General features: G+C 45.0%; 1 protein-coding gene across 1 annotated transcript in view; it reads right to left on the reverse strand.

The window, feature by feature from the left end:
* Window positions 1–2,805: 2,805 nt before the first annotated feature.
* Window positions 2,806–25,424, reverse strand: part of RECK (reversion inducing cysteine rich protein with kazal motifs) — a 424,990-nt gene continuing 402,371 nt past the window's right edge. Inside the window, exons 20-21 of the mRNA XM_063922771.1 lie at window positions 6,897–7,052; window positions 2,806–4,573 (exon numbers count right to left, since the gene is read on the reverse strand). Of these exons, the coding sequence (XP_063778841.1) occupies window positions 4,361–4,573; window positions 6,897–7,052 (369 nt within the window). The 3' untranslated portion in view covers window positions 2,806–4,360. The remainder of the gene's footprint in view (window positions 4,574–6,896; window positions 7,053–25,424) is intronic.

Raw genomic sequence — 25,424 nt, forward strand, 5'->3', positions numbered from 1 at the left:
CACATTATGCCAGGTAGAGCCCAAAATATGCCAGGTAGAGCCCCTGATACACATTATGACAATTAGAGCCCCTGGTACACCTTATGCCAGGTAGAGCCCACATTATGCCAGGTAGAGTCCCTGCTACACATGATGCCAGGTAGAGCCCACATTATGCCAGGTAGAGCCCCTGATACACAGACAAATCATAGATATTTTTAAGATATTTCCACAATCTAAATGACACATATTTTATATATATATATATATATATATATAAAAAACAGAATAATAGTCACAGTATTCAGTACACACTCGGCGCTACAAACATACACACACAAACCCAGCACTACACACATACCTACCATATGACACTGTGCCGGAGCTCACACACGCACAGGAGCCTCTGCCCCGGCCACTGACACTTCTCCTACCCGGCACTGCAAGCAGCACATCGCAGCAGAGTGGACGACACGCTGGCGCCTCTATCCCAGCCACCCCCACTTCTACTAGCAGCACACACAGCAGTGGCTCACCTCCAATGCTGGTGTGCCACCGATGTGACACTGTGGCTGGAGCTCTGAATGCAGTTCGGATGCATGTCACTTAGTACCACAGGAGCAGCCTGCAGAACTTCTTTTTGGGACATTCCCAGGAATGACAGAGCCTGAGAGGGCCTGTCCTAGGAAAGGAGGCTAGGAGCAATGAAAAGTGATAACAAGCCCAAGACAATAAGGTCATTTTGCTAATAATAAAGCAATTTTGCTGGCACCGAGTGTTGTGTGCTGTCAGGGGGGGAAGAGAGTGCTGTAAGGTGATTAATGAAATGAGGGTTCGGTGAGGTGCCAGTTGGGTGATTACTAAAGGTAGACATTATAGGTGCCAGGAGGCGGCGGGGGGGGGGGGGGGGGTACTGTGACCAGGGAAGGGGCTTACTGCATGGCTCATTGTCAAGTATTCCACCCCAACACCCTGTTCTCTGCCATTTGGGCCTCGAGATCCTTGCAAGGGCAGCAAGGCCCTTAGGACCTTGTTGGATGTTTCCATATTGGTGCTAGTTGCGTATGTGCCCCCATTACAGTTCAATCTTCATGGTCCTAAAAATGTAGGTCTGCCACTGAATATATACACGGTTTCTCAATAAGTGTTGATGACCAGGTGGACCCCATCGAGGGCGTGGTGGACCTGTGGGAGTTAGAGCCAGAAGTCCTAAGCCTTGAAAAGTGATAAATTACATGGTGATAACGTAACAACCAACCAGCTCCTGTCATTTTTCAAACCCAGCTTGTAACATGGCAGTTAGGAGCTGATGGACTGGTACTTTATCACTGTGCAATTTATCACTTTTAAAGGCTTAAGGGCCCCATACACTAATATGATTTTACACAATTTCATACAATTCCGATATATCTGTCTGATATATTGTATGAAATTGTGTACAATCGTTTGTGTTTTAGATCTTAACCAATCTGATGCACGTCCCCGTGGCTGTCGGATAGGATCCCCTAGGTCGTTGGTGCTGCACTAATGATATATCGGAATTGGATGGAATCGGATAAAAAGTATGTTTTTTGTGCATGTGATATACCGCATGCGATGTATCACAGGGAAGGTTGACTGGCATTCTCAGGACACTCCCAGCCCCCGTAGCTCTCTATCCAGCCCATCAGCTATATCTCATGGTACAATTGTATGCAGTACGATATATTGCATGCGATGTATAGCAGCTTCATCGATCGCATGCAATATTTCTTATGCAAAAATAGCACAAAAGTACCAAATCATATGGAATCACTCCCAGGAAGGTCCCGGGGGAGTTCAAGGGAAATTACATCCGACTTTAGCCTCAGACATATCGTTGTAGTGTATGGGACCCTTGAGTATGTCTCACCTAGGGGCCTGCGAGTGGTGTGGTGGGAATGATGGGACTCCGCTCCTTGCAGACACGTGATGGTAATCCCAGGCAGTGGTGCTTTTCAAGCCATGCTTTCCAAATGTGTTCCAGCATGTTGTGCTACTCAGTGTAATTTTTGGTGGGTGAGGTGATTTTGGATTTACTTTGTTGACACAGGGGCACTGGTTATGTCCATGGTGATTTGTGTGTTGGTGGCATTGGTGGCTTTGTGGTGTGTATGCTGAATTGTGGTTTTGTTTTGAGAATGTTTTTGAAAATGCATGGTTGTGACTTGCTGTACTGTACATTTATGACATTTTGTTTGCAGTTATTCGATTTTTGGATGTTGATGGCTGATGTTATGGCATGCATAGGGAGAATGGAGGCCATCTGTCTTGTTGTTGCTCTTTCTGGGGATGCAGCATTCGGGGGTTGTGGGGATTCAGCTGCCATGAGCTTTGGTGATGTGAGGGAAGCAGGATCCCTGCTGTGTCTGCTTGGCATCAGATTGTCTCTGGGTGCACTGAGTGACTGAAGCCACCGGGCTCGCAGGTTTAAGGTCTGCCATGGATGTGTCTGTGTTGTGTGGAGTGGGCAGAGATCATTTCACTTTGCCCACTGTTTTACTTTGCACATTGACAAATCATTCAGATCATTTCTGGATCGGGTGGGTGAGACATGTTGTTCCATCTGCATGTGTGCCCTTTGGTGATGTTGAATCTTGGTGTCTGTAGCGTATGCAGATTTGCTAGCATTGCACAGAGAGAGATGGCAGTTGGGCTAGATGCCCATGCCTGCAGTGGGTTTGGTGAATTGAGGACGATTAGTGCAATGTGTGTGATCTGATATTTTTGGCAGTGTGGGTGCACGATGGGCAGCAGGATGAAACATGTGTTGTTGCTTTTTTCCCCTGTGGAGGCCAGTGTGTTGTCTTTTCCTATTGGGCCAATGTATTTTGTTTTTTCCCTGCAGGGGGTGATGTGTGTATTTTCTTTCCTGTCGGGGTGAATGTGTTATGTTTTTCTCTTCTGCAGTATTTTTTGTCTGCGTGTGCATCCCAGTTGTGTTCGTGCAGAGTCGCAGTGCAGATTTGGATGCACTAAGGGAGAGGTGTGTTGGACATTTTTTGGTGGTTTCGGGGGGTTGGCTGATCAGACACATATGCGGTGTGGTGCAGGTGTGTTGTTGTGGTGACATAGGCATGTGCTGAGGGTGGTTGTGTGCAGAGACTGTTGCTAACATTGGATGCCATGCTCAAGTGGTTGATGGACATGTCAATGGACACTTGATGCTTGCGCATTCAGATGCATAATATGCACTGGGGTGGGGTTTTCAGCAGCGTTGGAGTGGAGTCACAGCTGCAGCAGGGAGGTGCAAGGAGGGCTGGCTGCATCCGCTGCAGGGAGTATTCCCCCTCACTGGGTACCAGACCCCTCAGCAGACCACGCCTCCATTGGTGCTGCTTACAGAGGTTTTTCATCCCAATCTGCCCGTCTGCGAGTTTCATGAAACAAACTCGCATTACCAAGCTCGCACCTAATTGGATTGACCCTTTAACATTTTTAAAGTGTTTCTAATATCTTTCAATTTGAAAAAGCAAAAAAAAATCTTAAAAACTAATTTTCATTTGGTGAGCTTGTAAATTATATATATTGTATAATTTTAATCTGCTATGAAACCACACTAATTACAGTATCAAAGAGACCCCTGCCCTTCTCTCAGTATTCAGGTAGCTGTTGTACTGTCCAACTTCCGAGACCTCCTATGGATTTAGGGAACAGCTAAGTGAGCAGAAAAATTATAACGCAATATACAAAGTTTAAATATTAAAATTCATAGAACGTGTTCATCCTGAAACATGATAATTACCACCATACTCTTTGTTTCATGCCTTTCAGTTGTTCTACACTTACACAATTCCCTTTCCGATAAATAAAAAAATTGGCATTTACTGCATATGTGCTTTTATTAGGTTATGAATAAATATATATATATATATATATATATATATATATATATAAAACACGTATATATTTAACCTATAATACTGCTGTGATGTTAAATGTTTAGGAACAGTTTATATAAATAACCACTTAAATGTGCTATATCAAAGCAAATTAAAGAATAAAAATAAATGCAAATTAAAAGGTCTTTTTAGGAACTATTTATATGAAAAAAATAAATATGTTTTGAAGACTGCATAGAAATAGGAATTAACCATTGCACTTGAATCTACATATTTCATATAGAAATTACTTTTGTTTTCAAATATTTGGCAATAAACAAAACATAATTTTATTCAATCCCCATGATGAGTTGAAAGAGGCTTTATACATACATATATGTGTGCGTGCGTGCGTGCGTGCGTGCGTGTGTGCATGCGTACGTGTGTGTGGGTGTACAGAGAAAAAGCAGTGCCTCAATTAACTCAATTAATACTTTTAAAATGTAGAGCAATACACTTTTTTAAAATGTCAGCATATTATATTATATATTGAATGATAGACATAAAGTAATTAGCAGACATACATATAAATAAGATATATTAAAATTAATTTTGTCACAGTTTGATTTTAGCGTTGATGATACTATAACCTCAGACGTGATAAGAGCTGACAATGGTACTTGAGATGCCAGAGTTGGACTGTCGAAATGTATTAGTGAGTTTATCTTCTCCGCCTCTTTATTGCATGCATCAATCTAGATAAAAAAAAAGTAGGTGCTATGAAATTTTTTCAGACATTCATTTTATTCAGTATACTTCCCAGGCAAAAGTGAAATAATGTAGAATTGTGTACTGAAATCCATTTTGTGTTCCCCCCCCCACACTTTTTCTAACTCCCCCCACCCCCCTCCAAAAAAAGCAATGTCCCAAGATCTAAAGATGCTTTGTTCAAAACACTTGGGGGGCACTTCAAATCCATGTAATATTACATCACCTTGATTTCATCTCAACTTCACCCTGGTTATACCACAACTTCACACTGATTTAACCTTGACTTCACACTGACTTCACTGTAACATCAACCCCCATAGGATTGCAAATGAAAATATGTGAAGTTGAGGTGAAGATAGAGTGAAGTCAGGGTGAAAGCAAAGAAAAATCAAGGTGAATTGGAGGAGAAGTCGAGGTGAAGTAACATCACCTGATAGTTGACTGACCCTTAGAACCCTAAAAACAAGAATGTTTCCTACAATATTTCAGGGTGACCTGGAGACTTTGTGGGCCAATTTAAAGATACTGTACATTTTTGAGTTTGATAACGCATTGCCCCAAACTATTTTATTATTCTCTATATATATTATCTTAACTACAAAAAAGAGGCATTTATGTTATTTTGTTTTTGAACATATAGGGTGAATGGGAAAAGTCCTATTAACCACACTTAAGATGGCAAAGGAGTGAGCTAAATGTGCTTGAATCTCATTGTAGTATAAGAATTATATATATCCCCCCCCCAAAAAATAAATAAATATATTTTTAAAGAAAAATATTGAAAACCAACAAAACTGCACACTATGCAGGCCTGCCACCACCACTGTGGACAAGGTTAAGCATCAGCAGTAAAACACCTGTTCTGTTAACACCATCTCATTAATGGATGAGATGGGAAAAAAACAACAGCAAAAAAACATTTTATTAAACAGTAATATCCCAACACAGATATGTACTGGATATGTTCAAATTGTGAATGTATCCAGATGCAAATGGAAGAGAGACTTCCCATTAATTTCAAAGGGGTTCCACCATGTAGAATCCTCATCAGTATGAATGGACTACTGATATGAATGGGAGACGCTCCACTATTAACTAAACAGGAAAAAATGAAAGAAAGAAACAGTTTCCCAAAAATCCATACCCAGCACTAATGCTACACCTGGTAAAATAGAGAGGATGAGCCAGTCCACTTGTTCTTCTGTTATGTGCTAGCTTGATAAAAAAATAAATAAATAGATTTTCACACCTATGTTATTTTCTTGTCAGGAAAGTGCTAAAAGTTCTATTAATTCCTTTTTGCTCAATATGTTCGAACATATAAAACAAGTTATTCTCATTAAAATGTTTTGACCACTGTTTTGCTGATGTGCATCTGCCACTGTGACCTGGAGCGACCAAGGGGTCTATTTACTAAGCCTTGAACAGAGATGAAGTAGGTGAAGATAAAGTACCAGCCAATCAGCTCCTAAATACCTTGTCACAGGCTGGGTTTGAAAAATGACAGTTGGGAACTGATTGGCTGGTACCTTATCTCCGTGCACTTTATCGCCATCTAAGGCTTAGTAAATAGACCCCCAAGAGTCCCATTATCCACTTAGTTTCCCTTAGGTGCTTGCCAAACATGCTGACTGCTTGTGACTGGCAAGCAGCTTGGGGAAGTCCTGGTCCAGAATGTAGAATCCCCATCAAAATGAACGGTCACAGTTATTTAGGCATGGGCATTCGTGGCAAGCAATTGAGTTGGCTTTTATGGGTTTTATTTTTCTTCACATTGGATAACAAAATAATTTCTCATTTGAATACAAAGGCAGAAAATATTCCATTAAAATATTATGGAGAAATAAAACAGAAGCTTTAATTTTTATAAGAAGATGGTAAACAAGGGTTGGTGGAGTGTTTTTTACAATTGTTATTTCTTGTTTATTTTATTTTGCTATTGTGTTTCAACAAACAGCAACATACTGTTTAAGTCAATAGCTGCAAGCGTGTACTGAAATATATTCCAAAATAGCCGTTAACAGTTCCTTAATAGTTGAGCTAAAACATCTTGGGAATCAAAGGTCTCATGCCCAAACATCAGGCAAGATATGTGGAACTTTTGGTACAAAAAGATCTACTATTTTGACTGGGTAAAAAGTTCCTCTTATCATTTTGTTTTGAATCGACTCTACTACCACAGTCATTTTTTTGTGGTCTGTTTACCGCAGCAACACCTCACTTTCATAAATATAAATGCACAGTTCTCCTTAAATGTAAAATGTTTAGTTAGACCAAAAGGCAAAAGAAAATACAATTATTTCTTACCTGTATTGATTTTGGGTGGTTGTCGACTGGAACCACAAGGACAATAATTTCTGATTCCACGCTAAGGTATCCAAAGACATCACACTGGGGTACAGATATGTGGAGTCTTATTTTCTGAAGTATGTCTATGATAGTTATTGGCATTTTCTTTGTTACCTGGGAAGAAAATGGGTCTTTTAAAAATGTTTCTCCTTTAGAAATTGAAGGTGTCACGGAAATAAATGTGGGGCAAAAACTGCTTTGAGAAAAGATGAGGAATTGCTATTAAGTAATAAAACCAATAATACATGCATTAGCAAAAGGCATGCATTATAGGGTTTCATTAAGGCTAAATGTTTTTAATAACCATAAAATATTGTTAATCTACAATACAGGTATGGCAGCAGGATATCTGACATTCTGATGTAAGACATCTGAAGACATTTATGTATGTAATGCTGGCCATACACACTACAATTATCTGGCCTATCCGCCAGATACCAGCAGATCGGCCATATAATTGCAGCATGTATGTGGCTGACCACTCTGAAAATATCAGTCGGTCATGCCGGATCGTCCAGCATGTCCCGCCGATGTGGTATTTTCTAAGTGTATTGTCGACCACACGGTGCACTGCATGCCCTGCTGTGGCTGACCAATGGAAATCCCCTGTTCCTTCACATGGGAAGAAGTGGGGAAATGTCTCCTCCCTGGAGGTGAAGCCCCAATAGCAGGTGACATACACTGTGAGAGATCTCACAGTGTATGTCCCAGATATTGGCAGGTTAAATGCCTGCTTAAGCAGGTATATGCCTGGCATAAGCAATGTATACAGTTTATGAGAAAGTGATACTACTGTACTGGAAAATGATCTAAGATGAAGGTATATGAATCATATGTTCTATCCACTGATAATAAAATCTTATGAGACTGTTAAGACTCTGTTCTGGCAGGTTTCCTGGCAGTTTCCATTCCCTACCACCAGGGGTCACCAGGCCTCTTTATTGAGAGCTTCAGTCCTACTCTGTTCTGTGGTCAGATGGTTTGCTACTAATCACAGTTATGATTTGCACCTAATACCTGTTTGGTTCAATCAGCCATGTCACAGCATTCATGGCCTGTCATGTAATGTTTCTATCTGTGTTATAGGCCCTACACACTGGCCGATTTTTTGAAAGATATGAACGATCTCGTTCATAAATGAACGAGAACTCGTTCATATCTTTCAGTGTGGAGACTCCAGCGATGAACGATGCGCGTCCCCGCGCTCGATCATCGCTGGTCTCCCGTCGGCTGTGCATGCAGGCCAATATGGACGATCTCGTCCATATTTGCCTGCACTTCAATGCAGCCGCGTGACGGGGGGAGTGAAGAAACTTCACTCCCCCCGTCACTGCCCCCCCGCCGCCGGGTCGCTCGTCGGCCGTATCCGCCGTCGGGCAGCTCGGCGGCGGGTCGGCCAGTGAGTAGGGCCCTTTAGACTCCCATTATTTGGACTCAATACCCTGAACTTTTTCTCAGCCTTCCACCATAGTATTCACAATACCTGCACATTTCTACAGTATTTGCCAAGTATTTTTCATCACAGTGACTGTTCTGTAATTATAGTATCTATGGTCTCCGCAAGGACTTCTCCTAACCTGCATTTGTGTGCTTGTGTTAACTAAACCTTCTGTGCTCCTGAAACTGTTCCTGAATTCATATATGGTTTATGCACACTCTGACATTGTAACAGAGACACACTGCTCTAACCAATATAATGATAATCACCAAAAATAGGCCTCAGAACATGAAACATCACATCTAAATAATACCCAGATTTTCCACACCCCCTATACTCATTCCATCTCTAAAAAGACTTCCGGAAGCCTTACTGAGGAAGCGCCAGTGTGAAAAGGCCATCTAGTCCTGGGGTTCTGAGGGCCTCATTCAGCATCAGTTGCAAAAGCCATTATCGCCACACTGCGCATGCATACTCAACCATAAACCAGACAGTGCGCACGTGCCAAGTCTGTTTTTTCATGATTGTATATATATGTATCTGCAAACACAGTAGTGATCGCATTTAGCAACGATAAAAAGGAGTGGTGGAGGTTTGTCAGTGAGGTTGCTACACAATTTCTGCGATGCCAGATGTGTAGTGGGTGTATTGTGGCTGTTGCAATTGCAATATATGCACAACAGATTACAGGAATTGCAAACCCATCAACAACACAGGCTGGGTAGCTAGAGAGCTACGCAAACTTTGGCTAATAATTGCAAAAACACAAGCAGCTGATGGTGTTCATAGTGATGCAGGGAATGCTGTTCAGTGCGCTGAATGCCAAATTAATTAGCTTTTACAATTGACAAAATAACGCTTTTCTTTAGGGATGTATGTTGTCAAATGTATGCTCATTTTAGCACAGTGTTGTACAAAACTATTGTAAGCAACACTTGTTACATAAACATTTTGCTTTTGTAGCTATGTGTGCAATGGGAGTGGGCATTGGGGGTAATTCAGAGTTGATCGCAGCAGCAAATTTGTTAGCAGTTGGGCAAAACCATGTGCAGTGCAGGTAGGGTAGATATAACATTTGCAGAGAGAGTTAGATTTGGGTGGGTTATTTTGTTTCTGTGCAGGGTAAATACTGGCTGCTTAATTTTTACACTGCACAGAAACTATATAACCCACCCAAATCTAACTCTCTCTGCACATGATATATCTGCACCCTCCCCCCCCTGCAGTGCTCATGGTTGTGCCCATTAGCTAATAAATTTGCTGCTGCGATCAGATGTGAATTAGGCCCTATATTTGCGATGGAGTTGTATAATTGCACATGCGATTGTGGGTTTGGCTAGAGGCCTTTGCAGATTTGTAATTGGGATCGCAATCAGTGTGCATTCAGTTGCAATTGCAATCCATGCTGAATGAAGCCCTGAGTACTGCAACATGAATATTATTAGATTATACTTAGGCAGGACTTGAGCAATACATGTGATAAATGCTGTGTTACAAAGAGAGGGTACTCGCTGTAACTATGATTGTTTTCAAAAATTTATTGTGAATTATCACTTTGATACAATACACTACTATTAATATTTCACAAGCTACCAACAGTTATTTCTGAACCCCTAGGTTTTTTGTCCCTACTTGTGAACATGCTTTTCTAAGCCAATTTTAACCAGTGAATTAAAAGTTGTGTTTTATTACTAATAAAAGTACCCCCAGAAAAAGAAAAAAAAAAGCGTTGTGGTAAAACCTATCACCATTAACTCTTTTTCTTCGAGGTCCATGGGATCCACAGGAGTATTATCTGGGGGAGACCAGGACTGGCACCGAACAATAAAGCTTTGCAAGGCTACCAGGATGCACTGGGCTCCTCTGCCTTCCTACCCTGCCCACCCTGCTCAGGCGCAAAAGTTTTAGTTAAGAAGCCCAAAGCAGGAGCTGGGAAAAGGAGAGACGAGAGAATGGTACATACAGAAATCACACTCTCATAGAATAGAGAAGGGAAATGGTGACCGTTAAGGCAACCAATTGAAGAGTGGTACATCAGGGTGGGCGCCCTGTGGATCCCATGGACCTCGAAGAAGAAGAGTTAACAAGGTAAGTTTTACCATCACTCTTTCTTTTCTTCTTTGTGGTCCTTGGTCTCCACAGGGTTAAACTTGGGGTGTCCTAAAGCAGTTGTTATCGGGAGGGAACGCTCCTAATCTGAAAGGAGGACTTTGTGGCCAAAAGTTGCATCCTGAGAGCCAAACGTATCAAAGGCATATAACCTAAGAAACATGTGGGCAGAAGACCACGTAGCATCCTTGCATAACTGATCAGGAGATGTTCCACAGCGTGCTGCCCACAAAGGACCCACAGAGCAAGTAGAATGAGCAAATACTGTACTCGGAACAGACAGATCAGCCTGTGTGTAAGCCTGTGAGGTGGTCATGCAAAGCCAACGTGCCAATGTTTGTTTATTGGCTAGCCAGCCCTGCTTATGGAATCTATAGAGGATGAATACAGAATCTGTTTTTCTCACAGAACTAGTTCAGTCCACGCAGATCCTAAGAGCCTGGACCACATCCAACGAAGCTTACTCTGGTGAGACAATATATATATATATATATATATATATATATACATACACAATAAACAGCGCTAAAAAAAAAATATTATTATAAGCAGACAGGTGTAGATGATAAATCAGGTAAAAAGGATTTATCTAAACTTTAAATACTCATTAATTACTCAAAATTCTTCAATATAAAATATATATATAAAAAATGAAGCTAATTGATAATAACCAGTCACTGGTGTATTTGGACATATGAGGACAAATGGCAGTGTTATCCAGTGGTAAGTGGACCTAAAAGATGTTCAGCCTTTTGGGTAGGATTGAATTTCTCCACAATAGTTACCACTCCTAGAGATGGAATGTTCCCTTAGCGAAGGTTCAGATGGCACAGACTCCAATGCACGAAGTTGAGGGAATTAGAAGGTGGATATGGACTGGATGGCACACCAGAATTGTAAAGTCCCAGGCTATGAGGTCCACTGTCCGATTGTCTGGATATCGCGGTGAAAGTCCTTTTCTTTAGAGTCCAAATTGAAAGTCCTGATGCGTTTCGCTGTCAGAAGGGACAGCTTTATCAAAGATAAAGATAAAGATCCTAAGAGCCTGGACCACATCCAACGAAGCTTACTCTGGTGAGAGACCAGGTTGCTGGAAGGCCGGTACCACAATTGGTTCATTGATATGAAATTTAGAAACTGCCATAGGTAGGTATCCATGATTAGTCAGAAGGACCTCCCTGTCCAGGTGGAATATCAGAAACAGGGAGCGACATGAGACAGCTCCCGAGTCAGAGACTCTACGGGCTGAGGCAATAGCTAGCCAAAAAAGGGTCTTGTCAAACATCACCAGAGGTTAAAACTGACTGTGCTGTAAGGCCCGAAACACGAAGGATAAGTCCAAAGGAGCTATTGGAGGGACAAAAGGAGGCTGTATCCGGAGGACCCCCTGAAGGAAGGTGCACACATCCGGTAGAGGAGCCAGCCTCTTCTGGAATCAGATGGACCTTGAGAGAAGCTAGACGAAGACCCATGGCAAGGCCTGCCTGCAGGAAAGTCAATAACCTAGGGATCCAGGGAACCTTAGGGTCATAGTTACGAAGAGTGCACCACTGGAAGTAGGAGTGCAAAATCTAGTAATAAATGTGAGCTGAGGGTGGTTTCCGAGCCTGAAGCGCACTGGAGAAACCTTTTTCTCTTAGGAGGGATGTCTCTAGAGCAATGCCATCAAAGACAGGCAACATTGGTCCAGATGGAGGCAGGGCCCTTGGTAGACCAGGTCTGGATGAAGAGGCAGAGGGAAGGGCTCGTCTATGGAGAGATCTATCAGATCCATGAACCAATGGCATCTGGGCCATGCAGGGGCCACCAGTATGAGTGTGCCTCCGTCCTCTTTGAATTTTCGCAGTACTATGGGAAAGAGAGACACTGGAGGGAAGAGATAGGCCAGATGGAAGGCTCATGGGACTGTGAGAGCATCCACAAAGCTCACTCCTGGATCTCTTATCCTGGCCCCATACACCAGAACCTTGTAGTTGTGTCTGTAAGCCATGAAATCGTCATCTGGAAGTCCCCATTTGCGTAACAGATTCTGAAAGACCTCTGGGAGTAGAAACCATTCCCCTGCATGAATGTCCTGTCAAGTGAGGATTCTGCTTCCCAGTTGAGGGTTCCTGGAATTAAGATTGCAGATATGGCTGGGAGGTGGATTTCTGCCCAGACGAAAAAATCCTTGTTACCTCCTGCATCGCTGCCACACTGAGAGTGCCACCCTGACGGTTTATATATGCCACTGCTGTGGCGTTGTCTGACTGTATTTGTTCCGGAAAGTGTGCACCTGCATCTCTCTTCCTCCAGCATAGTATTAAAAGCCTCAGCATGATAGCACCTCTTGAAATCTTTGGTATTAGGGTGTGCAGTCCAGGCCACCCTTTTTTCCTCTATATTTGTGTATATATTGTACACTGGAAGGCAAGACTTCCTTCCTCTGGTATTGGCACCCCTCCCATTTACCCTCAGGTGTTTTAATTAGCTAGGTTCCTGCATTTCAGATCACACATTGAAAGGGCACTATTTAGAGGTAAGTACTGTATAAATGTATTTAATGTGATAGTATTAGGAAAGTTAGGGACCCATGTGATGAAGTCACCTGGCCGCGGCACATGGGCCTGAATAGTTGCACAAATGTGTGCTAAGAACTTCAATTATACTCCATGTTAATTGTGAGAGTTTATTTAAATTATTTTTACTATCAGTGTTCTTAGTGCTAGGAGTGTGCATCTGCATCTCTCTTCCTCCAGCATAGTATTAGAAGCCTCAGCATGATAGCACCTCTTGAAATCTTTAGTATTAGGGTGTGCAGTCCAGGCCCCCCTTTTTTCCTGTATTTGTTCCGGAAACCCTGGAGCAGGGCCTGGGCCATCAGAAGGGCCCTGTAGACAGCACAAAGTTCCAGGACGTTGATTGGGAAATCCCTTTCCGTCAAAGACCAGCAACTCTGAAAGGAGAGACTTCCTGTGATGGCCCCTCATCCCCTAAGACTGGCATCTGTGGTGAGGAGTGTCCAGTGTGGGATCTAGAACGGTTGGCCCTTGTCTAAATTGGCCGTGTGTAACCACCACGACAGAGATGTCTGGAAAGATCGGGGTAGAAACAAGGTCTGGGACATAATTTGAGATGGTAACCCCGTCCATGAGTAAAATTTAGCATATTCCACCATGTCGAACAATGAGACCATGAAACTCAGGGTCTCCAATGCTGAATGAACCGAGACCTTGGGACTGCGGAGCAATTGCAGATGCACAACTGCAACATTGCAATCTTGTCGTGAGGGAGGAATATGCATTGTTCACTGGCACCTAGCAATGTTCATAGGTGCTGCATCCTCTGGGATGGGATGTGGGAGAATTTGGGCCAGTTGATTAGCCATCCATGGTAATCAACTGGCCCATGGTAACCAACTGACTCAAGGAAGGAAACAGTCTGCTGCAAGTGACTTTCCAGCACCGTTGGAGACTGTGCTAGAAGAAGCAGGTCATCCAGGTAAGGCAATATCCGAATTCCCCATTTTTGGAGTGGCCGCCATCACTATCATGAGTTTGGTGAACACCCTGGGGGCAGTAGACAGTCCAAAGGGAAGGGCCTGGAATTGGAAATGCTGTTACCGAACAGTAAAGCCAAGATATTGTTGATTACAGGGTGCTATAGGTACATGGAGGTACATTTCTTGAATATCTAGGGAGACCATATAGTCTCCAAGTTGCATAACTAGGACAATGGACCGTAGGGTTTCCATATGGAACCTGGGGACCTCAAGGTACTTGTTCAGAAATTTGAGATTCAGAATTGGACGGTATGATCCATTTGGTTTCTGAACCAAAAAGAGGGCAGAATAGAACCCCTGAACCTGCTGAGACTGTGGAACAGGGATGATGACCCCCGAATGTAGGAGAGATTGTATGACTCCAGACAGCGATTGTGCTTGCCAGGGCCCAGTGACAGAGGATGAAGTAGTAGGGAAAAATTGTCTGGGGGGACGCTTCAGGAAGGAAAGAGCGTACCCATGATAGACCAATTCTAGGACCCAGGCATCGGTGGTGACTTGACACCATGTGTGGGTGAATTTAAGCAGTCAGCCTACAACCCTGGAGTCCCCCAAGGGGAGGCCTGCCCCGTCAAGCAGAGAGTTTGTACTCTGGCTTGGTAGTTGGACGTCTGGCAGCCAAAGCCTGTTTGGTCTTGGGTTTGGAAATCTTGACTGTGTGAAATCCTCTTGTGAATGTCTGACCTTTGGCCTTGCCTTGCTGACCAAAGGACCGAAAGGATGAAGTCCGAGGTCACACTGATGATGCTGAAGGCAGACAGGCTGTCTTAGAGGTAGTCAATTTACTCAACAATTTTGTCCAGTTCTATACTAAACAGGAGGTCACCAGTGTATGACAGGGCCTTCTTTGCATCTGAGTCTGCCTTCCAAGATCGGAGCCACACAATGCAGCGAGCTGCAATGGAAGCAGTGGAAGACTTGGACAACAAGAGGACTGTGTCCAGTGCTGCCTCTCCAATGTAATTAATACAGCCACGTGAAATTTAGGTGGGGCCTCCTCATCCCCTGAGGGGGATTCAGCATCTGAAACCTCAGCTTGCTCAGCAGTAATCAAAGATTCTTCTGAATCAGAGAGGGGGTAGACTGTGAGGAAGGCACAGGCTGCTTAGAATTAGGGGGTGCAGGCAGTGTACCTTGACCCTCCATCATATCTTGAAAAGCAGCCAAGGAAGCAGCCAAGCTCTGTATAGAGCTAGAGAAAGAGTCCAACCATGTAGGTAGGGAAGGGTGGGGCTGCCACAGCCCGATAAACAAGCTGTAATGAAAGTGGGAATCCCATAGAGGGAGCTGCATGGGTTGTGGTATAACTATAGGGGGAGCCACGAACTGCAGTGGTTCTGGTATTCCCATAGTGGAAGCCACAGGTGGGGTAGCAATGTGGTCAGCAATCTTAGTTAGGAATGTGTTAAAAGATGCTCATGGGGGTTCTTGTACAAGTGCTGGAGGGGCCGAGGTGCTGGGAGTCACCATACAGTTTGTGCACTGACCATCCAGTGACAATTCCTGAGGTAAAACCGCTATGTTACAGGTCTTACATGCTACCATTGTAGAAACCCCTGACTGCTTGGTCTTAGCTTTGTTAGACATAGCAGAATTACTGTGTACATACACAATTATGGCAGTGAGTAGCGTGTAACAAGGATAGTATGTGACATTTGCACACCAATTACAATATACAGTACCTTGTAGCAAATGTAACCCAAAACACACCCAGTTTTCAAGGGTTAGTTAGAGAGAAATAGGTACAGCAATATCAGACCGAGATAGAGAGATTGAAAGCATGCAGCAGCACTAACATAAGTCACATACATGTACAATGCAGAATAAACAATTTAACTGCAATGGACACTGATATCAACTACCTTGCTCTGTAGAATAAGTTTGGTAGGATGCAACGCTTGTATAATCTGCTATGTTGTAGAGGTATACAGGGAGATTTTGACCACCGCTCCTGGAGACCTGCAGAGCTCGAATGATGGCTCTCTTTGGAGGAGGATGAGGGAGGAGCAGACCAGAGTGGGAAGACTGCTGTGGAATGCCACCTTGGTCTGGAGAAGGGGCCACTGTGGAACACACCTTACCTGTCCCCCAGTGATCCATTTGCAGTCCATGGTGCCCCTCTGCCTCTGCTAGTAGAGGTTGTGCCAGGGGTCCTGCCGAAATCACAAACCCAATTGTGGTGCTGCGACCCGGTGGGAGTGTTGAAGCATCAGCGCTGGCTTCCTATTGGGCTGCCAGATACTGATTGCCCAGTCAAAAAGTAAAAAAAAATTAAAAATGCAAAGAAAAACATTAACGCTCCTTTCATTGTTACTCTATATACACCCTCAGGGGTGCACCGCCACTAGACACTAACTGACTAAGTATCACGGCCAGTGGGAGTGTGGTGCCCGGGAGCAGCGGCTTACCCGTCCTGGCATTGTGGTCGCTTCCTCTGCGGCGGTGGCTGGCAGGAGCGTGCGGCCGATGATCGGACGGAGGTTTGGGGAGCAGGAGGAGGCCAGGTGACGTCACAGGGGAGCTTAGTGCGGCTGCAATGCAGGCCGTGCCAGGCTCAGGGCGCCACCATCTTGGTCTAATCAAATGCTCAGCAAAGGCCAATCAGAGGCCCGATTCAGACAATTCTGCTGCAGCCAATCCTTGGGAAGAGCAGGGTATGTCTGGGAGCATTCTGGGGCATTCTATCGCCAGTGCAACGTCTTCTGCAGCTAGTCTGCATTCTTGTGTTCTGTGCTCCCAGTTTTCAGTGTGTGCCCTTGCTCCTGGTTCCTGTTGTTATTGCAGTCCCGATTTCTGGTTCCTACCTACATAGCTCTCACGCTCCTAGACCCGAACGACTCAGAGTGGTCCAACTACTGACACCATTCTGCTCCAGCCGCCTCCGTTACCGCTTCAGTCCGCAAAGGAGCGACTCAGCTTCGGATCATGGTAAACCAGTTCCTACGCTTATCCCAGTGGAGTCAATCTGGATCTTCAGTACCCTCATCATATTCTTCTTCATCTTTAATGTCTGTGTCTTGAATAATACACTTCATGAGAAGGAACTTCATTCAGCCAGCCCGCTTCCATCCCAGAGAGATCATCTCCCAATCTGAATTTAGCTCAAAGGCTCTAGTACCAGCCGACAACTCGGTGCTAACACAAAACATTCAGAATCAGCTGTATCCTTGTGGTGCTTGGGTGACCCCCATTTCCCCTCTTTTCCCTTATATTACTGGACTATATGCAGTTTGAGAACTTATGAGTGGTGGGCCCAAGTGCAAAAATATACTTTTGCGCCCCCTCCTCTGACCCATGAGTTCATTATGCCACATGCCAATGGGTGACAGGGAAAGGCAGAGGATAACAGAGAGAAGCAGTGGGTGGCAGGGAGATGCACACAGTAACAGGAAAAGGCAGTGGGTGACAGGGAGAGGATGGCAGGCATACAATCACACAATCCTTGGTGATGGTAGGTGTTGAAAGAAGAGTATGCTACAGTACTGTACAGACTCTAATCTTTCTGTCCTCCAGAGAGGCGTCATGCCCTATCCCAAGATGGCCACCAAGATCACTATTGAAAATGTGCAGTGGCCATTTTATTTGTTTTCTGTGTAAGACTGTGTAAAGACATTGTGGTAGACAGAAGTCTACTACTTAGCTCATATGAAAGACCTCGTTAAAGTCCATAAAGCTGTTCCAGGATCCCAGCACAACTACCCATTTGCAGTATACACTCACCATCGTGATCCTCTCCAGCTCTGCTCCATCACCAGTGTACATGTAACAGTGGTTATAGCTGTACCTGCTATTTATCAATTAGCCAACACCACTGGTTAAGTGACAGGGCTATTCATAGCTTGAGTTATCCACTAGAGTGTGCCTGTATAAAACTCTGGTTGGAAATTATTTGTGTGCAGGTATTTATATTGCAGTGGCAACACAGCGGCCACTGCCCTGTCTGTGATCGAATGCCCCACCCCCTGTTTTATTGCATATAGACCGACAGCTGTTTCAACCAGCACAGAGTGGTTTTCTTCTGGATAACGTGAGTGTTAATATTAACCCTTCTTTTGACCTTGCACCACCATTTTTTTTGTTTCTTATATCTTTCAATGAGTGCTGTCTTTTACATATTGTAGAAGTCAAAAATATTACATAGAGAGAACATACAGACTCATTATGAGTCGCTATGCTTGCGAATACACACAGTGTGCACAGCAATATATGGTACCATACACATTTACACAGACATGCCACAAAGATAGATTCAACACATATTTCATACAGCACATAAATTGAACATATCAAGCACCAGACATCATAAGGTTTCAAATTATATAATGGAATATAACGTCATGTATGTGTATCATTGAAGCAGAGCAAGATGAACATGTCGTGCTTGGTGTCAAAGTAACCAGATTAATGTGTAGATTCATTTGATGCCTGTTATTAAGTTGTAGCACATTGCCATGAGTAGATATGATTGAATGTATGAATATTAAGCCACAATTCAACTGACGACAAAGGACATTCTATTTAAAGCATGTGGACAGGAAACTCAAGCCAGCCCTTTTGATGTCTTCAAGGCTTGCATATGAACTGACCAATGACTCATCATGAATGAGAAAGTTCCCTCCCCTAGACTAATAACAAGAGACCTGTGCACACCCCCAACTCTCAGTGTATTGCTGATCACACACCCAATATATATATATATATATATATATATATATAGAGAGAGAGAGAGAGAGAGAGAGAGAGAGAGAGAGAGAGAGAGAGAGAGAAGAACACTGGAATAGTGTAAAGAGGTAGGTATATTTGCCCCAGTTTTCTTATATGTGTCTTGAAACCCCAGGAATATTGTGTTGGTTCTTCTGAGAGGTTTTTAGTAGGAGCTGGTTGAGGGATCCTGGGGTATGGGTTTGAGAAAGGAGGGGGGACTCCATCCATAAGGCCCATTCTGGGTCTTAGGGCTTGTAGCCTCAGAGCAGGCTTATTAGTAATTTCACATGTATAAGGGAGCTAAAAAAAACTGCTAGCCTGATCTTTAGGCCTCTCACTGGCTAGACCACAATAGTACAGGTAAAGTAGCAATACTATAATGATGTTTTCTGGTTTCATAATTGCTTTTTAATAATACGAATTTACTCACCGGTAATTCTATTTCTCGTAGTCCGTAGTGGATGCTGGGACTCCGTAAGGACCATGGGGAATAGCGGCTCCGCAGGAGACTGGGCACAATTAAAAGAAAGCTTTAGACTAGCTGGTGTGCACTGGCTCCTCCCACTATGACCCTCTTACAGACTTCAGTTAGGATACTGTGCCCGGAAGAGCTGACACAATAAGGAAGGATTTTGAATCCCGGGTAAGACTCATACCAGCCACACCAATCACACCGTATAACTCGTGATACAATACCCAGTTAACAGTATGATAACAACTAAGCCTCTCAACAGATGGCTCAACAATAACCCTTTAGTTAAAACAATAACTATATACAAGTATTGCAGACAATCCGCACTTGGGATGGGCGCCCAGCATCCACTACGGACTACGAGAAATAGAATTACCGGTGAGTAAATTCTTATTTTCTGTGACGTCCTAAGTGGATGCTGGGACTCCGTAAGGACCATGGGGATTATACCAAAGCTCCCAAACGGGCGGGAGAGTGCGGATGACTCTGCAGCACCGAATGGGCAAACTCTAGGTCCTCCTCAGCCAGGGTGTCAAACTTGCAGAATTTAGCAAACGTGTTTGACCCCGACCAAGTAGCTGCTCGGCAAAGTTGAAGAGCCGAGACCCCTCGGGCAGCCGCCCAAGAAGAGCCCACCTTCCTCGTGGAATGGGCTTTTACCGATTTAGGATGCGGCAGTCCAGCTGCAGAATGTGCAAGCTGAATCGTACTACAGATCCAGCGAGCAATAGTCTGCTTTGAAGCAGGTGCACCCAACTTGTGGGGCGCATACAGGATAAATAGCGAGTCAGTCTTTCTGACTCCAGCTGTCCTGGAAACATAAATTTTCAGGGCCCTGACTACGTCCAACAACTTGGAAGCCTCCAAGTCTTTAGTAGCCGCAGGCACCACGATAGGCTGGTTCAGATGAAAGGCTGATACCACCTTAGGGAGAAATTGGGGACGAGTCCTCAATTCTGCCCTATCCATATGGAAAATCAGATAAGGGCTTTTATATGACAAAGCCGCCAATTCTGATACACGCCTGGCCGAAGCCAAGGCCAACAACATGACCACTTTCCACGTGAGATACTTCAATTCCACGGTTTTAACTGGCTCAAACCAATGTGACTTTAGGAAATCCAACACCACGTTGAGATCCCAAGGTGCCACTGGAGGCACAAAAGGGGGTTGAATATGCAGCACTCCCTTAACAAAAGTCTGAACTTCAGGTAGTGAAGCCAGTTCTCTCTGGAAGAAAATCGATAGAGCCGAAATCTGGACCTTAATGGAACCCAATTTTAGGCCCATAGTCACCCCTGACTGTAGGAAGTGCAGGAAACGGCCAAGCTGAAATTCCTCCGTTGGGGCCTTCCTGGCCTCACACCACGCAACATATTTTCGCCATATGTGGTGATAATGGTTTGCGGTTACTTCCTTCCTAGCTTTAATCAGCGTAGGAATGACTTCCTCCGGAATACCCTTTTCCTTCAGGATCCGGTGTTCAACCGCCATGCCGTCAAACGCAGCCGCGGTAAGTCTTGGAACAGACAAGGCCCCTGCAGCAGCAGGTCCTGTCTGAGCGGCAGAGGCCATGGGTCCTCTGAGATCATTTCTTGAAGTTCCGGGTACCAAGCTCTTCTTGGCCAATCCGGAACAATGAGTATAGTTCTTACTCCTCTTCTCCTTATTATCCTCAGTACCTTTGGTATGAGAGGAAGAGGAGGGAACACATAAACCGACCGGTACACCCACGGTGTCACTAGAGCGTCCACAGCTATCGCTTGCGGGTCTCTTGACCTGGCGCAATATCTTTCTAGCTTTTTGTTTAGGCGGGACGCCATCATGTCCACCTGTGGCCTTTCCCAATGGTTTACAATCAGTTGGAAGACTTCTGGATGAAGTCCCCACTCTCCCGGGTGGAGGTCGTGCCTGCTGAGGAAGTCCGCTTCCCAGTTGTCCACTCCCGGAATGAACACTGCTGACAGTGCTAACACGTGATTTTCCGCCCATCGGAGAATCCTTGTGGCTTCTGCCATCGCCGTCCTGCTTCTCGTGCCGCCCTGTCGGTTTACATGGGCGACTGCCGTGATGTTGTCTGACTGGATCAGTACCGGCTGGTTTTGAAGCAGGGATTTTGCCTGAATTAGGGCATTGTAAATGGCCCTCAGTTCCAGATATTTATGTGTAGGGAAGTCTCCTGACTTGACCATAGTCCTTGGAAGTTTCTTCCCTGTGTGACTGCCCCCCAGCCTCGAAGGCTGGCATCCGTGGTCACCAGGACCCAGTCCTGTATGCCGAATCTGCGGCCCTCCTGAAGATGAGCACTTTGCAGCCACCACAGCAGAGACACTCTGGTCCTTGGAGACAGGGTTATCAGCCGATGCATCTGAAGATGCGATCCGGACCACTTGTCCAACAGGTCCCACTGAAAGGTTCTTTCATGGAACCTGCCGAATGGAATTGCTTCGTAGGAAGCTACCATCTTTCCCAGGATCCGCGTGCAGTGATGCACCGACACCTGTTTTGGTTTTAGGAGACCTCTGACTAGAGATGACAACTCCTTGGCCTTCTCCTCCGGGAGAAACACTTTTTTCTGTTCTGTGTCCAGAACCATCCCCAGGAACAGTAGACGTGTCGTAGGGACCAGCTGTGACTTTGGAATATTTAGAATCCAGCCGTGCTGTTGTAGCACCTCCCGAGATAGTACTACCCCGACTAACAACTGCTCCCTGGACCTCGACTTTATCAGGAGATCGTCCAAGTACGGGATAATTAAAACTCCCTTCTTTCGAAGGAGTATCATCATTTCGGCCATTACCTTGGTAAAGACCCTCGGAGCCGTGGATAGACCGAACGGCAACGTCTGGAATTGGTAATGACAATCCTGTACCACAAATCTGAGGTACTCCTGGTGAGGATGGTAAATGGGGACATGCAGGTAAGCATCCTTGATGTCCAGTGATACCATGTAATCCCCCTCGTCCAGGCTTGCAATAACCGCCCTGAGCGATTCCATCTTGAACTTGAATTTTTTTATATATGTGTTCAAGGATTTCAAATTTAAAATGGGTCTCACCGAACTGTCCGGTTTCGGTACCACGAACATTATGGAATAGTAACCCCATCCTTGTTGAAGTAGGGGCACCTTTACTATCACCTGCTGGGAATACAGCTTGTGAATTGCCTCTATCACTACCTCCCTGCCTGAGGGAGTTGTTGGCAAGGCAGATTTGAGGAAACGGCGGGGGGGAGACGTCTCGAATTCCAGCTTGTACCCCTGAGATACTACTTGAAAGATCCAGGGATCCACCCGTGAGCGAGCCCACTGATCGCTGAAATTTTTGAGACGGGCCCCCACCGTACCTGGCTCCGCCTGTGGAGCCCCAGCGTCATGCTGTGGACTTAGAGGAAGCGGGGGAGGACTTTTGCTCCTGGGAACTGGCTGTATGCTGCAGCTTTTTCCCTCTACCTCTGCCTCTGGGCAGAAAGGACGCGCCTCTAACCTGCTTGCCCTTATGGGGCCGAAAGGACTGTACCTGATAATACGGTGCTTTCTTTGGCTGTGAGGGAACATGGGGTAAAAATGCAGACTTTCCAGCTGTTGCTGTGGAAACTAGGTCCGAAAGACCATCCCCGAACAACTCCTCACCTTTATAAGGCAAAACTTCCATGTGCCTTTTAGAGTCTGCATCACCTGTCCACTGCCGAGTCCATAACCCTCTCCTGGCACAAATGGACATTGCACTTATTTTAGATGCCAGCCGGCAAATATCCCTCTATGCATCTCTCATGTATAAGACTGCGTCTTTAATATGCTCTACGGTTAGCAATATAGTGTCCCTGTCTAGGGTATCAATATTTTCCGACAGGGAATCTGACCACGCAGCTGCAGCACTGCACATCCATGCTGAAGCAATAGCTGGTCTCAGTATAATACCTGTGTGTGTATATACAGACTTCAGGATAGCCTCCTGCTTTCTATCAGCAGGTTCCTTTAGGGCGGCCGTATCCGGAGACGGTAGTGCCACCTTCTTTGACAAGCGTGTGAGCGCTTTATCCACTCTAGGGGATGTTTCCCAACGTGACCTATCCTCTGGCGGGAAAGGGTACGTCATTAGTAACCTTTTAGAAATTACTAGTTTCTTATCGGGGGAAGCCCACGCTTCTTCACACACTTCATTTAACTCCTCAGATGGAGGAAAAACTACTGGTAGTTTTTTCTCTCCAAACATAATACCCTTTTTTGTGGTACCTGGGGTAACATCAGAAATGTGCAACACATTTTTCATAGCCTCAATCATGTAACGTGTGGCCCTATTGGAAGTTACATTAGTCTCATCGTCGTCGACACTGGAGTCAGTATCCGTGTCGACGTCTGTGTCTGCCATCTGAGGTAGCGGGCGTTTTAGAGCCCCTGATGGCTTTTGAGACGCCTGGGCAGGCACAGGCTGAGAAGCCGGCTGTCCCATATTCGGTATGTCGTCAAACCTTTTATGTAAGGAGTCGACACTGTCACGTAATTCCTTCCACATAACCATCCACTCAGGTGTCGGCCCCGCAGGGGGTGACATCACATTTATAGGCATCTGCTCCGCCTCCACATAAGCCTCCTCATCAAACATGTCGACACAGCCGTACCGACACACCGCACACACACAGGGAATGCTCTGACAGAGGACAGGACCCCACAAAGCCCTTTGGGGAGACAGAGAGAGAGTATGCCAGCACACACCAGAGCGCTATAATAATACAGGGATTAACTGAATTATTTCCCCTTATAGCTGCTATATAAGTTATACTGCGCCTAAATTTAGTGCCCCCCCTCTCTTTTTTACCCTTTGTAGCTTGATACTGCAGGGCAGAGCCAGGGAGCGATCCTTCCAGCGGAGCTGTGAGGGAAAAATGGTGCCAGTGTGCTGAGGGAGTTAGCCCCGCCCCTTTTTCGGCTGACTTTTCTCCCGCTTTTTTCAGGAATTCTGGCAGGGGTAATTTATCACATATATAGCCCTGGGACTATATATTGTGATGATTTGCCAGCCAAGGTGTTTATATTGCTGCTCAGGGCGCCCCCCACCAGCGCCCTGCACCCATCAGTGACCGGAGTGTGAGGTGTGCATGAGGAGCAATGGCGCACAGCTGCAGTGCTGTGCGCTACCTTGTTGAAGACCGAGGTCTTCTGCCGCCGATTTTCCGGACCACTTCTTGCTTCTGGCTCTGTAAAGGGGACGGAGGCGCGGCTCCGGGACCGAACGATCGAGGTCGGGTCCTGTGTTCGATCCCTCTGGAGCTAATGGTGTCCAGTAGCTTAAGTAGCCCAAACTATCTCCAGTCAGGTAGGTTCGCTTCTTCTCCCCTTAGTCCCTCGCTGCAGTGAGTCTGTTGCCAGCAGATCTCACTGTAAAATAAAAAACCTATAATATACTTTCTTTCTAGGAGCTCAGGAGAGCCCCTAGTGTGCATCCAGCTCAGCCGGGCACAAGATTCTAACTGAAGTCTGGAGGAGGGTCATAGTGGGAGGAGCCAGTGCACACCAGCTAGTCTAAAGCTTTCTTTTAGTTGTGCCCAGTCTCCTGCGGAGCCGCTATTCCCCATGGTCCTTACGGAGTCCCAGCATCCACTTAGGACGTCAGAGAAATATACGATTAAAATAGATCTGCCTAAAGCTTAAACTAATAGCGTAAAAAGAACAGCAATTACAAACATAAACTACTGTATAATGTGAAATGGTGTAACAAAAAAAAAAACGGTATCAAAATATAACAGTTAAGTGACGCGTATACCAGTGAAAAAAATTACACAAAATGTAAAATATTTTTGAATTGGGGAATCCAAGTAAAGATCTACAAGTCTTAAACTTGGTACACACTGGGTGATAAACCGCCAGTTCTAGGCAATGACCAATATACAGTATAACCCACAGGTCGACCAGTGTGTACACCCGATATGTCTGTGAACAATGCCATTCACAAACATATTGCGTTGGCTGTGAAGCTCAGCCGATGGACGATATATTGGTGTATCTGGTGGTTTGTACAAGCAGTCGACACTTGCATTGGGGACTCAAGTCAAAACTGGGCAGGTAAATTCAAATGCCCATCCAGCTGTGATGTAAGGTCAATTGTTAAGAATGGTAAGTGTATATGTTTACCTGGATCGGCCGCTCGGTTAGCGTGACAGCAGGCCCACTGATGTGTCTGAAGTGTGTGTACCCAGCTTTAAGATAAAATTCTCCCAGAATTT

The sequence above is a fragment of the Pseudophryne corroboree genome, chromosome 5 (genome assembly GCF_028390025.1).
Source record: "Pseudophryne corroboree isolate aPseCor3 chromosome 5, aPseCor3.hap2, whole genome shotgun sequence".
Lineage (NCBI taxonomy): Eukaryota > Metazoa > Chordata > Amphibia > Anura > Myobatrachidae > Pseudophryne > Pseudophryne corroboree.